Source organism: Pygocentrus nattereri, chromosome 3 (assembly GCF_015220715.1).
Source record: "Pygocentrus nattereri isolate fPygNat1 chromosome 3, fPygNat1.pri, whole genome shotgun sequence".
Taxonomy (NCBI): Eukaryota; Metazoa; Chordata; class Actinopteri; order Characiformes; family Serrasalmidae; genus Pygocentrus; species Pygocentrus nattereri.
The window spans coordinates 15,371,076-15,386,998 of record NC_051213.1 but is presented as its reverse complement, the minus strand read 5'-3'; the positions used below and the strand labels follow the sequence as shown (position 1 = coordinate 15,386,998).

The 15,923-nt window shown below is 40.6% G+C and overlaps 1 protein-coding gene across 1 annotated transcript; it reads right to left on the bottom strand.

The window, feature by feature from the left end:
* Positions 1-12,777: 12,777 nt before the first annotated feature.
* hoxa2b (homeobox A2b) lies at positions 12,778-15,470 on the bottom strand. Its single transcript, XM_017721101.2, has 2 exons — positions 14,515-15,470; positions 12,778-13,749 (listed from the first exon to the last, which is right to left on the bottom strand). Exons 1-2 carry the CDS (start codon positions 14,870-14,872, stop codon positions 13,058-13,060), a joined length of 1,050 nt encoding a protein of 349 aa, XP_017576590.1. The 5' UTR covers positions 14,873-15,470; the 3' UTR covers positions 12,778-13,057.
* Positions 15,471-15,923: the final 453 nt, after the last annotated feature.

The following is a 15,923-nucleotide window of genomic DNA, read 5'->3' as shown; positions in this document are numbered from 1 at the left end:
AGAGGGTTTGGATCACTGCTGAGAAAGATATATAGGTTTGTTCTGAGTGGAAAGAAATCTGAGAATATTTTGTTCGTTCATAATTATTTTGCCTTTACTCTGCATACATTGTGTGTCCAAAAGTATCCAGAATTCAGCTACTTTAGAACACCTTTCTGAAGAGTTTGTGACATCCTACCATCTCTCAACCATCTCAGTCTTACTACTTTGTATGCAAGAAATTATTTCTGACCAGGAAGGAAATGTGGTAAAATTCTAAAATAGACACATATACAGAGCTGTGTAAGTGTCAGAGATTACAGTTGTATTTATTTGTTTATTGGAATTACACAAAACCCTCAGCAACTATATCACATTAACGTTTTCCACTCTTTGCCTTTATTATAGCCTCCATTATTTCCAGGAGGCTTGCTTTTAGTTTTTCATCTAAATCTGCAGGGAAACTTTTTATCAAATCCGCAGGCAAACCTTTCCGCTCCTCCAAAGTCCAGTCTTAGAAGTTGGTTGAATTTTCTGCTTCTCAAAATGCAAGTAATCCCAAACAGGTTTAGTGATGTTGAGGTCTGGATTCCGGGATGGTTTAATTTGCCAATGTTCTATTTTTGTCTAAGTAACAACTTCTTGACAGTTGCACATCCTTACAGACAGTGTTGTTTTCTTACAGTGAATCTCTACATACTCTTTATCTGATGGTGACAGTTTTGGTCTACTAGGTCTTGCACAGTTGGTAGAAATTCCATATTCATTATATCTCTTAAATGTTTTTGTTTTTTTATTTGCATTTATTTTCCTTTGGCTTCCCCTTTCCTTATACAAGTGCATTATCTTGTATCTAATATCCTTAGAAATATTTCCAGAAAAATCCATAACTTGTCCTTAAAGGCCATTTTGGCTGGAAAATAAACAGATGAGAGGTGGTCTCTGACTTTTGCGCAGTACTATATTCAGTGGAGAGCGGATAAAGAAATAGTAAATAATATGAAATAGATTGAAAACAAGAAATGGCCCTGTATCCTTTACTGCCACAGGCATTAGGATACCGTCTCTATAGTAAAGTATTTGCAATAGAATGGTACGCACTGGAGCAGCTACACTAAGTTCACTGTGTCCAGTGCCATAAGAGAGATATAAAGCCCCCCCAGCATTGGGCTGTGGCGCAGTGGTGTGATCGAGCTTCATCCAATAACTTGCATTGGGGTTTGTGATCCAGATCTAATCATACAACATCAGTAGCTGACCTCACTTGTGCTTTTGTGGCTGAAGGCAATCAAATCAGGTCAGCAAGCTGGAGACCTGCTGTTTATGGAGAGGTCCCAATGAGAGAGGCAGGTGAAGGCTCAAGGTGATGTAGAGCTTCCACAGCAAAACACACACATAGCTGTCCAGCTCCATCTGGCTCTGGCTCGGTCTTGCTCCCTCTCTTTGGTCCTGCACTTATTCAGAAAGATTACTGCAGTGTACAGAACCCTGGCGACCTTCCAGGAGACCTGCACTGTGTCATTACCCAATACCAATACTCTCTCTCTCTCTCTCTCTCTCTCTCTCTCTCTCTCTCTCTCTGAGAAGACAGAAGAATTTCCAGAATTGCTATCTCATTCTGTTCATGGACAGATGCATTTTATTAAGAAAAGCCATCATGAAACATTATCACATTTCATTCATCACTGATAAATCTGGCAGCAGAAAGAAGAATTTTGGATATGATTTTGCTATGTAAGCATATAGTTAGAAGAGAATCTTAGCACACTATTAAAGTAGCTTCCTACAAAGACAAAAGTTGCACAGTATATAAGTGTGACAACAAAGCACAAAAGTGTAGCAGAGTTAATGTGTTCCTAAAAGTGCTCTTGTGCCATATGCACTGAGAGTCGGTACTCCCTCTGCTTTATTACTGTTCAGCAGTGCTTGAACCTCAGTTGACCTGGCTACAGCTCCATCCGGCATGCAGGGGGAGAGGAGAGGTGGAGTGACCTTTAACCTTTTGAAGAAGAGGGCCGCACATTCGTGTCTCATCCCCTCTGAGACAGCCTTGTTTGATCTGGACTCACCTCAGTTCACGCGTCTTAGCTTCTGGCACCAACCTTCAGTGGAGGAATGTGTGTGTATATGTGCATTGTAGTTTCCCGGAATTATCATAGGCAGTGCAGTTATGGTGCTTGATTGTATCAGAATGTTTTTTTAAGTTCTGCATCACCTTTTTCCCTCAGTGCACCAGTACTTCACTATAAATAGCTGCACATATACAGTACTGTGCAAAAGTCAGGGTGTCCAGTCTTATCTGCAAACGGCTGGTGAGGCTGCAGGCTTTTATTCCAAACAAGCCAGAGCACACCTGACTTGATTACTTGATTAATTAGTTGGTTACAATCTTCAAACAATGTATCATGTGTGCTCCTGCTGTTGGAATGAAACCTGTAGCTTCAATGGCCTTTTGTAGATAAGATTGTAAACTTCTGTCTTAATAGGCAATCTGAGAAAATGATACATAAGTCTGTTCATCAGGGCAGCAAGCATTTATTTATTTTTTTCAATAACATTAGTACAAATACAGATAAACAATGCATTGTGATTTAATGTCTGTCAGTGTGTTATTTTAATCATTTCTAAAAATGTTCTCGAAAAACTGCAGTTACAATCGAGTGCCTGGTTTGCCTAATCAATCCCTCGTTTAATTAAATCAGATGCAATTTAACAAATACATGTATATCATCAGGAATATCATCTTTGAAACAGGAAATCAGATTTGAAACAGAAATCAATTCATCACAATTTATTAAGGACATTACACATTTTCCTACTCTAGCATGCCTTATTCAGCTCATTGGCTAATTAATAAGCTTTTCCTGGATCAGCTAGGTTAACAGTTGGGATAAAAAAAAACAAAAACAAGTTTAGTAGCCAAAACAGCATAGCCTCACAGCATTGAAGGGTATTGAAGCAAGTAGTGTGTAAAAAATAATCTGTCATTAGTTAAAACCCTCACTACCAAGTTCCAAACTGCTTCTGGAAAAGTCTCAAAAACTGAATCCGAGCTTATGACTGAAGGACACTGCCTGCCAAAGTGTCCAAGTTTGGTAAAGGAAGAATAATGACATGGGGCTGTTTTCATGGACTGGGCTACATACTAGAAGGTGTTGTTCTAGTGAAAGAAATATTGATGCTTCAGCATACATTCACATTCGAAGAACTGTATACTTCCAACTTTTAGCTTGGAGAAGGTGTTGTCCTGTTTGAGCATGATAAAGACCCTATGTGCAATGCAAAAACGAGTTTGGTGTGGAAGGATTTGACTGGATACACAGAATACAACCTCAATATGTATACACAGCCCTGTTTCTACAAAGTAAATACAAAATGTGCAAAGAAGTGCAAATAATATAAAACTCATGTTTAATTGTGTCAAAAGATTTTAAAAAACCTGAGATATATTATTGTTTTTTTTTTTAATTGTTTTCTTTTGTTTTTAATTTGATGCCAGCAACATGTTTCAAAAATGTTGGGACAGTGGCCTTGTCTATCCAAAAGTAAATTTGTGTAGTGCTAAAAAGATTTGGTGGAACATCATAACATGTAATCAGTAATATGATTGGGTATAAAAACAGCATTCCAGAAACTGTCTTTCGGAAGATGGGGAGAGGTTCACCACTGTGAACCACTGCACGGGCAAATAGTGTAACAATTCAAGAATAATGTTTCTCAATGTAAAATAGCAAAGAACTTGGGGATTTCATCATCTACATTTCATAATATCATTTAAAATTTTTAAGAAGCTGGAGAAAGCTCTTGTATGCAAGGCCGCAAACCAATATTGGATGGCCATGATCTTTGAGCCCTCAGGCAGCACTGCATTCAAAACAGAGTCAATGAATTCAAAACAGATTTGATTCTGTAGTGGTAATCACTGTATGGGCTCAGGAACACTTCCAAAAACCACTGTCTGTTAACACAGTTCACATGCAAAGAAGAAACCATATGTAAACTGGGTCCAAAAATGCAGCTGCATTCTCTGGGCCTGAGCTTATTTAAGGTGGACTAAGGTGAAATGGAAAAGTGTCCTGTAGTCTGACGTATCAAAATTTGTTGTTCTTGGAAATCATCACCAGGTTCAAGAGGAGAGGACCATGAGGCATGTAATCAGCACATAGTTCAAAACCTAGCATTCGTGATGATACGGATGCATTAGTGCACATGGCATGGGTGACTTGCAGAACTTTGAAGGCACCATAAATACTGATTGATATATACAGATTTTGGAGCAACACGAGTTGCCATCCAGACAATGTCTTTTTCAGGGAAGGCCTTGCATCTTCAGCAAGACAATGCAAAACCACATTCTGTACATATTACAACAGTATGGCTCCGTAAGAGAGTCCAGGTGCTAAACTGGTCTGCCTGCTGTTCAGACCTGTCACCCATTGAAAACATTAGACAAAGGAGCCTAAAATGGGCATATATTTTTCAAAAAACAATAGCAGTCTTTGTACTATTTTCAATTAAATATAGGGTTGTAATGATCTGCACATAATTGCATATATATATATATGTGTGTGTGTGTGTGTAAATTCAATGAGAGAGAGGGAGAGATCCTGAAAGAATGTATGAGGTTCTTTTCTTTCCTCTGTAGGCAGGGATCTTTTAGTTTTATTTGGCAAGAGATAAAAGATTTTCATAGAGTATTTATTAGGCACCATTAAGGAAGGCCTCTACCTGGCAGTTAACAGTTTGTCATATCATCATGCTTTATTCAAAGGTCTAATGAGAGTGGATTTTAGGACCTTCAGGTCTCTGACATTAAATCTTATTTCTTTAGTGTAGCATGAATAGATTTGAACCTGTGACCTGTGCAGATATAACCATGACCACATAATAACAAGTATTTCTTTGTATGACCTTGCATAATCTTTTAAATATTGTTATCATTAAGTTGTCATGATTCTAGACTGAAAAGAAGTGTTAATGAAAAATCCAAAATGGTATATAAACTTTGAGATAATTTTTAACTGTGTAGACTTTGAAAGCATTCTGCCCAGAAACACTCGACTGAGATGCATGAGGTCACTAACATTGGCTTCAGAATTCTATACAAAGCTCATACCAGTATCACAACATCTGAGCAGCCTCCAAAGCCTTGAGGCAGCACATGTGATGATCTGTGCTTCCCACTGTAATTAACCCTACCTGGAAGGTACAGTGGTACCTGTGAAGTGAAGACTGTGGTGGAAATGAGGGCCCTTTGGCCCTTTGGCCTTTAAAGGATTAGGCTGCTCAGGTGTTGTTTTCAAATAGCTTAGAATTAGCTTACATGGAACATTCGGCTTTTTCTTTTGATGCTAAAAAAGCAGAAGAGCCAGGTGAAGAAAGGGGCAAGTTGACCTTGTATGGACACTATTTTAAGTGAAAAAATCACTTTTGTTCACTTCTGGACTGATACTAATATGCCTAAGGTTACTACTCTGTGGTGTTTTGAGATTCACACTCCCTCACTGTCTGGATTTGCTTGTGACACCTCTTCAGAGGGTGGCGATGAACTCAGCTCAGTCCTGCAGGGTGCATGCAGCTGTGAGCGACTTTCCATCCAGCTGTCATGCTCTAAAGTCTTTGAGGTGAATTCTCTCTATGGTGTCTACCATTAACTTCAATGTGAATGATAACATGACATAGCTCAAAACTAGTAACTCAGTACATTTTTCAAAACTTCTGTATAAGCAAATGGTTAAGATGTAAACAAGACAATTCAGAGTGGGTTAATGGGAACTTTTTTCTACTTTATCTATTTATGTTGCTACATACAGCTTTTACATGAAATGGTTATGAATACGCTGCCTGAGGCCTGAAATACTGTTCTGCCATAGAGTTAGGAGTTTGACCTAAAATATCTATCTATCTATCTATCTATCTATCTATCTATCTATCTATCTATCTATCTATCTATCTATCTATCTATCTATCTATCTATCTATCTATCTATCTATCTATCTATCTATCTATCTATCTATCTATATCGAACCCAGACCCTCCTTGCTGTGAGGCAACAGCACTACCCACCACGCCACCGCACCGCCATTTGCTACAATATACGCGGTGGCGTGGTGGGGTCTGGAGGGTCTGGGTTCGATTCCCCTGTCGGGTGACCGGGGTCCTCTCTGTGTGGAGTTTGCATGTTCTCCCCGTGTCTGCGTGGGTTTACTCCGGGTTCTCCGGTTTCCTCCCACAGTCCAAAGACATGCAGTCAGGCCAGGTGGACGTGCTAAATTGCCCCTGTGTGTGAGTGACTGTCTGTGTCTGTCTGTCTGCCCTGCGATGGACTCTCACTGAGAAGTGGCTTAGAAAATGGATGGATGGATATTGTAGCAGATAGATATAGGCAGGGCGTGGCAAGATAGTTCACAAAGAAAACCACCACTATTTTACCATCATCATTTATGTATAAACCTATGGCCATTGCATGAACATATAAAACACTAGTGATTTTGGATAGTAAATAAAAATTACTATATATGTGTTGTAGACATTGTAAGCTCTGGTTCCTCTCACCATCACTACCATCACTATAACAAAACACTCAAAAAGGTTCTCTATAATCCATTTACATCAAATGACTCTACACTCTCAGAAAAAACAAAACTGTCACAGAGGTGGTGCCCTCAAGGGTACATCTCAGTACATTTAGTAAGGAAACATAATTGTACTATAATTAATTGAAATGATATTTTCTATGTTGTTGTATTGACTCCACACACACCATCTCGTTGCCAGGCTTTTTATTTTATTGTTCTGTTTTTTTTTTTTGTTATTTTTTAAAAAGGTACCTTTTTAAAGAAAATATGTAGTTCTTCACTGGAAAAAAAAATTAAGGTACATACACTTTGAGGTACATGTACATTGTTTGTGCCTTGATGAACAAAATAATTTACCTTTATTTCTAACAGTTTAAATGAGTTTGGCAATGATTAACCATTAATGAAATTTTGAGAAATTGGTGGAATTCCCCTTTAACACAAACAATGCAATAGAAAGGCCATTGCTAATTCATTCTGCAAATGTTACCAAGGAGTCTGTTCCTGCAGTATTTCTGGGTAAGATGTTTATACACCTAATGCTTTTATGATTACTTACTGTTGTACTGATCCCTGCATTATATAATAATCATAAAGGCTCCTCCTATGCTTTCAATGCAGGATCATTCCTTTACTCATCATACGAATAGTCTAAAATATGCTAACAACAGCCACTGCATATGTGCATGCAGCTAACCTGGGCCGTGCTACCCTAAAGCCTCACTGCATGATCATCCCTATGCTAAGAATTTAAAGTGCGACTTGCTCTATTATATACTGAAGGTCGTTTTTTGTGATGCCTTTGGGAAGCCAAGCTCTGCATAGGAATGACGAAAGGGACTGCAAAAGCAAATGCTGTGTTTCCATGGAAACCAGCTGAAGGCTGACCACACACACTTTAAATGGCTGCATAGGCATAAGAGCCCACGTCAGTGGAACATTGGTGGGGTTTTCCCTTCTGTCAACAGAATATTGCGAATAACTATCTACTGTTCTTTACATCCTCTGCGCATAAAGCAAAGTCTCAGTGATGAGTTTTGCTTTTTATTGTCATCAAAGATTGTTACACCCATACACCAGCCACTGATGATGTCACACTGATCAGAAGATGCTCTTTTAGAGATCAATCACAGGGTTAGCTGCAGACTCACAGAAGCTCCAAACTATAGGCTCAGGAAATGCAAGTGAAGTACTGTGCAAATGTCAGAGACCGCCCTTAATTTTTATATATTTTTTTTCTTTGTCAAAATTCAGTTCATTCAGTACCTGCTATTTATTTTTCAGGAGACATTTCTAAGGAGGTTAGTTACAAGAAGAACCATGCATAAGCAAGCTGAAAGTCAAATGAAAATAATCTAAATAAACAGAGTTTTCCAGAACTAGATTTGAAAATGTGTTTAAAAATATAAAGAAAACAGGACTAACAACTGTGCAAGAACTGGTAGACCATTGAAACGGTCACCATCAGATAAGCAGCCCTTAAAGCTTTCATTTTGAGAGAGAGGAGAAAATCAACATCTACTTTTGCTTCAGATCGGAAAGAAAAGTGTTTCTGTCCATGCTTTCACTGTGAGAAGACATCTCAACCCTAGGTGAGTCTGAAAGGATGTGTAGCTGTCATGAAGCCATTACTGATTAAAAGAAGTAAATTAAGAGACCCTTATTAGTCCCACAACAGGGAAATTTCACCTCTACATTTAACTCATCCGTGAAGTGAAACACCACATACACTCTAGTGAGCAGACACACCAGTGGGCAGTGAGCACACTTGCCTGGAGCGGTGGGCAGCCCAATCCGCAGCGCCCAGGGAGCAGTTGGGGCTTAGGTGTCTTGCTCAAGGACACCTCAACACCTTCCGGTCATGAGGCTGGTTTCCTAACCTCCAGCCTATGACTGCCCCACAAAAAAGTAGGCAAAAAAAAGAACATTTGCACTAGAATGCTGAAAGTGGACCTCTGAGATGTTGAATAAGGTTTTATGGACTGAATCTACAGTTTAAACTGGCATCACTTTGACAATGAGAAATGGAAAATGCAACCATGTCTGAACTTTGAAAGTGTGAAAAAATATCCCTACAGATTTCTGAAAGCAAGTCTTCTGAAAATAAGAGAAACTGTAATACAGGCAAAGAGTGGACACACTGAATACAGAAAAAGTTGATATTTTGTGGTTGAGGTGTTTTGTGATTTTATGTTTAATATTCACTTTCTGCTTTTCTTCACACTGAAAAAACCCAAAATGTACTTAATATTCATTTGGACTTAAAATAAAATAAATAAATCTCTGACATTTGCATAGTACTGTTTGTCATATTCACTGATCAAATGTGCCAAGATGAAATTAGAATTTGTGTCATTTGTTATGACTTTTACAGGGCTGTAAATCACTGTCTTTGACTACATTGCACAGCTGCTTGTCCATCCAAGTGAGATGGTGCATGGGATGTGACCATCAAACTTTATGGCTAGTCCTAATAGGTATGACTGGAGCATTACATAGTTGAAAGTGTCAACATAATATATCATGAGTGAAAAACAATATAGCTAGAAAGATCAATGTGAGGGGTATACACTACTGCTACAGCTTGCATTTGACAGGATTATAACTTTCAGAATCCATTCAGTGTTATAGGCAAAAGCAAAAGAATGTCTTACAACGTAGATTCTATTCCAATGAATGGCCAGAATGTAAGTATTTCTGCCTGTCTGTGCTTTAGACTTCTCACTAGCCCCTATGGCATATCATATTTAGCTGTTGTAGAGCTGAAGCCACCTCCTGCTTCCTCTCGCCACCTTTTCCAGAATACTGTGCAAATCTGTGAAACTATTTTGGTCAATTTTTGTGCTTATTAGCATTGTTAAGGCATTTATTACAGCATAGATCAAAAATCTGAAAAATCAATAGGTATAGAGTATGTGTGATGGTTTGAGGCTTGACTGTTCTGTTAAGCCCAAGTAATAAATACATTATAAAAGTAAAACTTTTTTTTCTTTACATTAAGTGCTAAAGCTGAATGAAAACCAAGAACATCATCCAAGAAGCCAGAAATATGTTCAGTTAATATACCTTAGTAGATCAACTATTAACAGCTTTACTGAATTATGCTTAACACTAAATGAAATTGTTTTACATCCGTTCTTATTGTACATTCTACCCAGCGTAAGACATGATTGTAACCTAAATACAGCATGTCTTCTGCTGTCCAAGCACGTCAGTCACGTTGTTCTGCCTCAATCTGGCTCTATGCCGAGCGGGCTGCTTGTGATTACTCCAGTTTGATCTTCCATAACTTTGAAGATTCTTCCAAAAACAAGGACAGTTAATATGCCACCTATGATCTTCATTTCTGCATTTTATTATGCTTAAACATTTCTTTAGGACACTTGAGTGCATGCAAGCAGTGACCTGAAAAACAGCTTCTGGCTATAAACAAAAGCTTGCACTACCTACTAAACTCTGACAATGAGTCCTATACAAAGGAAATTTTAGGGGTGCAGAGTTAAATGGGACATATCAATGTCAACACAGATTCACATCATGCTTTGGAAGCTTAACCTGTAATTGCATCACTGAGGTCAAACGGAGTATCATCAACAGAAAAGACACTGTGAATATAGATTTCAAGTGTATTTAACAAAAAGCAAGTGGGCCACATGGGTATTTTAAATGTGCTAATTTTGGGACACATTACACAAATTAAAATATGATATAATTCTGAAAACAGCAGAGTAGAAGCGTCCTCTACAGCCCTTCATTTGCTAGTCTTCATTTGCCCGTTGTGTATCGCAGGAGGTGTTATGCTCCATGTGAGTCTGTTGATGCAAATAACTTATTCAAAATTTTGCAATCGCTGCAAGCAGTGGCTGCATCCCAGTGGTTGAAGAAAACTTCCTTTCCTGTTCAGCTTGCCCTCATTTTGCCTGATCTGTAGCCCATACAGTCTCACTGCTTATAAATCACTAGAGCTGACTAGCCTGTGGATCCACATGGCTACCAGATCAGGCAAAACCAAGGAGAGCAGATAGGGAGGGAAGTTCTGTTTAACTATTTGGAGGCAGCCCATCAGGTGGGGGTGAGTAATGGCATCTCCACAGGTCACACCTCTTGTGTTCAGCCAAACCCTGAATAGGCCTCGCTTTGAGCACTTTGAGCACAACCAACATCAACAACGGCTTAAAACATTTAATAGCTTGCATCATCAACCAGTGAACGCCATTTCGAAATGTGTTGAGCCTCCATGTGACTCCAGCATGATCAATCAATGATGGTTCACAGTCAAAGTAATCTGTTCTTTAGTGCTTAATTAAGACTGTAGGAAAATTGGTCGTGGTGAATTCTCCCTCAGACGAGGTTCATTAGTAGCTCCCACTAAAAGCCTGGAGCCAGAGCACTGGCTGGTAGAGCTCATTTCCATTTTAATACTTACCTCGGGACTGCGACGTGGCGTCAGCTGTGGGGAAATGATTAGGTCAACGGCCCACTGTTGAACATGACGTGCAAATAACTCCATATAACAACATAGGCCTGCATATGCTATTAATTGTTTCGGCAGGCCAACGTTAGGCCAAAACTGACATGTGGCTACGTTTATTTCACTCTCGCGACACGAGAACCGAACGACTGCGTTCACAGCTAGCGTTAAGTTACATTGTCTTTTCAAACCCAGCTTTATCAAACCAACTATGCTAATAAAAACGTGAGCAAACTCACTACAGAGGCCTTCACAGATCAACAATGGCCATACTAACTGAAAGGGCAAACCACGCAGCCCACAGCGCTCCACTCAAGCGTTTTAAATGCGAATGTGAAAAGAATCGTTTCTCTCAGATCTAGCTAACACTGAGGACTGTAAGAAAACGCCAGACATTAGGTGGTAAACCAAATGAGGCATTCCTCACGCTTGGGCCTACAGCACTGGCGCGGACAACGCTCGGAGTGGCTTTATGTCAGACTAAAGAGCTTTTTAACATGCTTTAATATGAACCTACACAGACTGGCCTCAGCTGACAAATGGTGGTTCCCATAAATGTTCCTTATTGATTTGATTAGTATAATATCTGTTTCTGGCTGCCCCTGGCGAAATCATATTTATTGTGGTGGGATGTAGTAGACATGGGGGGCTACAAGAAAACACGAAACATTAAATCAGGAGAAATCTAGGCAGATTCTCATTTCTCGTGTTTGGGAAAGAACATAAGTACCAGTATGGTACAAGCGTGGCTAGTAAATGTAGCCTAAAGAAAGCTTTTTTGGACAAAAACTCGTCTCAGCTGTTTCCTAAATTATTAATTCTTGGAGCAATAGGCAAAATATGTGGTTCCTATGCGCATATATATATATATATATATATATATATATATATATATATATATATATATATATATATATATATATATAGTTTGTGTATGTGTGTGTGTACATAAGGTGTGTGTTTCTATAATAGCTAATAGCTAATCTACTCCAACTTTAAAAATCGAGAAGTCTACGAATTTTGATTTCCCGAACAAATTGTAAACCACGTGAATATAAGCTGAATAATGCTGACTGGTTTGAAGCTGAAGTCTGTGCACATTCTCGGGAGCAGATTGAATTAGACTGCTGCCTCAACACTAGGCCCGTGTCGAAGGTTTAATAGGCTATAAAATTTAATTGCTAAACTCCTAAACGTTACAGCTCTTGGCCAGGGAACTCCCCGCGTTTTCCGATACACTCAGAGTTTATTTTCTATAGGCTGTGCACCAGCAGGGACATCCATCTCTCCGGACGCTTTCCTTAAAATGATTTCTCTGCGCATTTAAATGCATCTAAATACCCAGCGCAACAGTTAAGGCCTCTGCCGATCTCATTAAAGGCAAGTAATATATATTTCGGCCTATGTTTTGCTTATATAAAACTGCTCAGCCCGTGTGGAGGTTACTTGCAATAAGCTTGTATTTGGGAATATATGTACAGAGGGTCTGGATGTGCACTTTATAATAGCTCAACAACACCTGCTTTAAAAAAGTTCTCGTAACTGCAAAAAAATGTATGAAATATTATTATCACCTACATAACTTAATAATATTATGTTAGCACCTGCCAATGTATCCATTCACCTCTCTCTCTCTCTCTTTAAATTAATAACACAAAATTACATTTACGGTTGACCAAAGCCCTTTGGCCTGACCCAGCATATACTACAAATGGGTTATTCAAATTAATGCAAAACACAGCGGCCTGCTTTCTCTTCGATAACAGGTAAAAATTTATTCTAGGAAAATACGGCGCAGACGGCCGAGGGGTGGAAATGATACAAAAATAAAAACGAGAAAAATATCATTTTTTTAACGTTGTAAACACAAACGATCTTTCAATTTCGAACAATTAAACTGAACACATCGTAAGCTAACGGTCTAGGTCTAGTTTTTATTAGTTTGAAAGTCATAATTAAAACACACTGACCATCAACGTGAGAAAGATAGCGACTCCTGTTTTTGCGATTGAAACTTTTTTTTTTAGAGTTAGTAGCTCAAGTGTTGCAGGTCGATAGTTGTGAGCGTCTCGGAGAAGAAGTCAAAAGTCTCCGCTGATAAACCAATTGGAGAGTCTGACAAACTCGGGGATATGGCATCTGAAAGATGAAGGCAGGAATCCGAGGAGAAGACGTGAAAGTCCAGGGCCGGGGGAGAGCCATTGTCCGGGGCAGATGCGCTGTCCGAGGCCATTGTTGCTGGGCAGAGAGGAACAGTGGGTGACGGGTTGGGAAAATGTTTCAGATTTTTCTCATTGCTGTTCAAAGAAGAAACAGTAGAGCCTTGTGCATCCCCATTGTGTCCATTCTGCGAATGCTGGAGAGGCGATGCGTTGTGCTGGAACGCGTAGCCCTCCCTCTCCGAGAGAGCTCCAGAAGAGGCTTGCGGCAGAAGCGCTTTCCCGTCAGCCGAGGCCTCCAGGCTGGCCTGCCGGCCCTCGCCGTGGTGGTTCTCCTTGCACTGCGTCTGGCGCTTGTGCTTCATCCTGCGGTTCTGGAACCACACCTTCACCTGCCTCTCGGTCAGGTCGAGTAGCGCGGCGATCTCCACCCGCCTCGGCCTGCACAGGTACTTGTTGAAGTGGAACTCTTTCTCCAGCTCCAGCAGCTGCGTGTTGGTGTAGGCCGTGCGCAGCCTGCGGGTCGTAGCCCCGCCGCCTCCATCCGAGAGCTCCGGCGATCCTGTAAAGCAGGAGGAGGTGGAGGAGGGGGGTGAGGATTGTTGGAGGAGAAATCACATCACTGCGTTATATATTACAGAGATGCCACTAATTACAACACAGCGCAGTGGGCTCTACAGCTCACCTCGCAAACTTGTCAAATATATGGCGCTTCTCGGGGGGGCATAAATTGTTTGTGGGACTCGAGCCACGGCGCTGGGAGTAATTTGTGTCCTCGGCCTCCCCAAAAGCCAGAGCGCAGCGATGTGTCTGGTGTGACCAGCCCGAGAGGAGATTAATGAACACGGCAGCTGCCGACTTGAGGAATACCTCAATCTATCACTCTTCATTACTGTCAAATATTAAAATTCACGCCCCGAGGAGCGCGAGTGAAGTTGAGGAGGCAACACCAAACTCGATCCCTTTGTAAAAATGAATGGTTGCGCAGTTAATTTCAGTTCTTTTTTTTTTTTAAACAAACTACTGTTTAATAAAGTCAGCTTCAGTTGCAAAAATGACACCTTAAAATAGACCCCATAATCATTATTTCGACTTTAGACCGAGTAACAAACCTTAGTTGAATAATATCAGCTTAAAATGGACTTAATCAGACATTGGTTGGAAAAGTCATACCTTAAAATTGATCTACTGGTCATTAATTGCTAAATTGTCAACTTTAAATTGACTTAGCAAACGTTAGTTGAATGATGTCAGACTAAGATTCTTAAAAACAACAAAAAAGTCAAATAAACAAGCAACATTAAAGTGGGCAGAACTCTCATTTTACCTTGAGGAGAGAAATAGACCGGAGAAGGTTCAGTGGTGGCTGCAGCCGAGCTCTGGTTCTTCTTTGAAGCTTTTTTCTCCTTCATCCACGGGTATTCCGGCGGTAAGGAGGCGGCGGGCAGCGGGCAGGAGCCATTGGGGTTCTGCTTGGGGCGGCTGTGGCGAGGGTGGCTGCCCGGGTTCAGGCTCGGGATGGTCTGCTCGAAAGGAGGAGGAATCAGTGTCGAGCGTGAAAGCGTCGAGCTCTTGATTGATGAACTTTGAAATGCATCAGCGACAGGGGGAAAGGACGTCAGGCACTCAGCGAGCGACGGCTGACTGTTGATAAAACCCGTCTCTCGCTCGAATTCGTAATTCATCTCCGAGGAGTCTTCACAAGTCACCGCTCACGGATTTATGGCTCGAGAAGAAATAATGAAATACAGTGTGTGTGGTGGGGGGAAAATAATAAATAAAAAAAAATAAAAAAATAAAAAAAATAAAAAAAACTATATTGCTGATTACGGCCGTGTGGGAACGGCGATACCATTAAACTATTGCTTTCATGGAGACAAGGTTGAAATTGGACCGTATTGCTTGTCACATGATTACCTCTGTCCAATGACAATTTGGGGTTTAATCAAAAGAAGCCACTGTCTGTGTGATTGATCGAGAGAAGTCTGAGAGGAACGCCTCGCGCTCGGGGACGGGCCAGTTTATTCGCGCATTTATGGCCAGTTTGTCCGCCGCTCGGTAGATCATAAGAAGCTCTGGCTCTTTCCGCAGACAGCTCTATCTGAGCCACAGCGTGTCCGTCTCCTCGCCCCCACTCGTCGTCTCCCACTGCAGCCGGACTGCGGGCCAGCCCGTCTGCTCACTCTCTGCACCAGCAGCACGCGACGACCGTCCCGACCAAAGAAACGTGCTCATCCTGCTCACGGGTTTTACCGCAACTTTGCTTAGAAAAGTGCGCGCTCTCGTACGGGGCACGCGCGCGGGGCAGAAACGTAGAGGCGCGTGAACGCGCATTGGGAAAGGGAGGAGCGCGTGGACTCGCGCAGTTCTCACTACAGCAGTTCATGCCGGTTGGAAATGTTGACGCGCGCATGCGCATCTGCATGGGCTTTGTCCCAAATCGATGCCTTTAACTGTGTGTAAAACTCAAATGTGTGTGGCTTTTATAATTCAATAAAAAAGCTCAAAAATGGGATATAGCCCCTCCCGTCACGTGCACATCCATGTGTGCACAAATATATGTATATTATGCATAAATATATATTTAGTTGATATAGTGTATATTATATACATTTATATCTGGGATATATTTGGGTATCTATCTATCTATCTATCTATCTATCTATCTATCTATCTATCTATCTATCTATCTATCTATCTATCATTATGAGCTCATTTTCATAAGACCTTTATTTT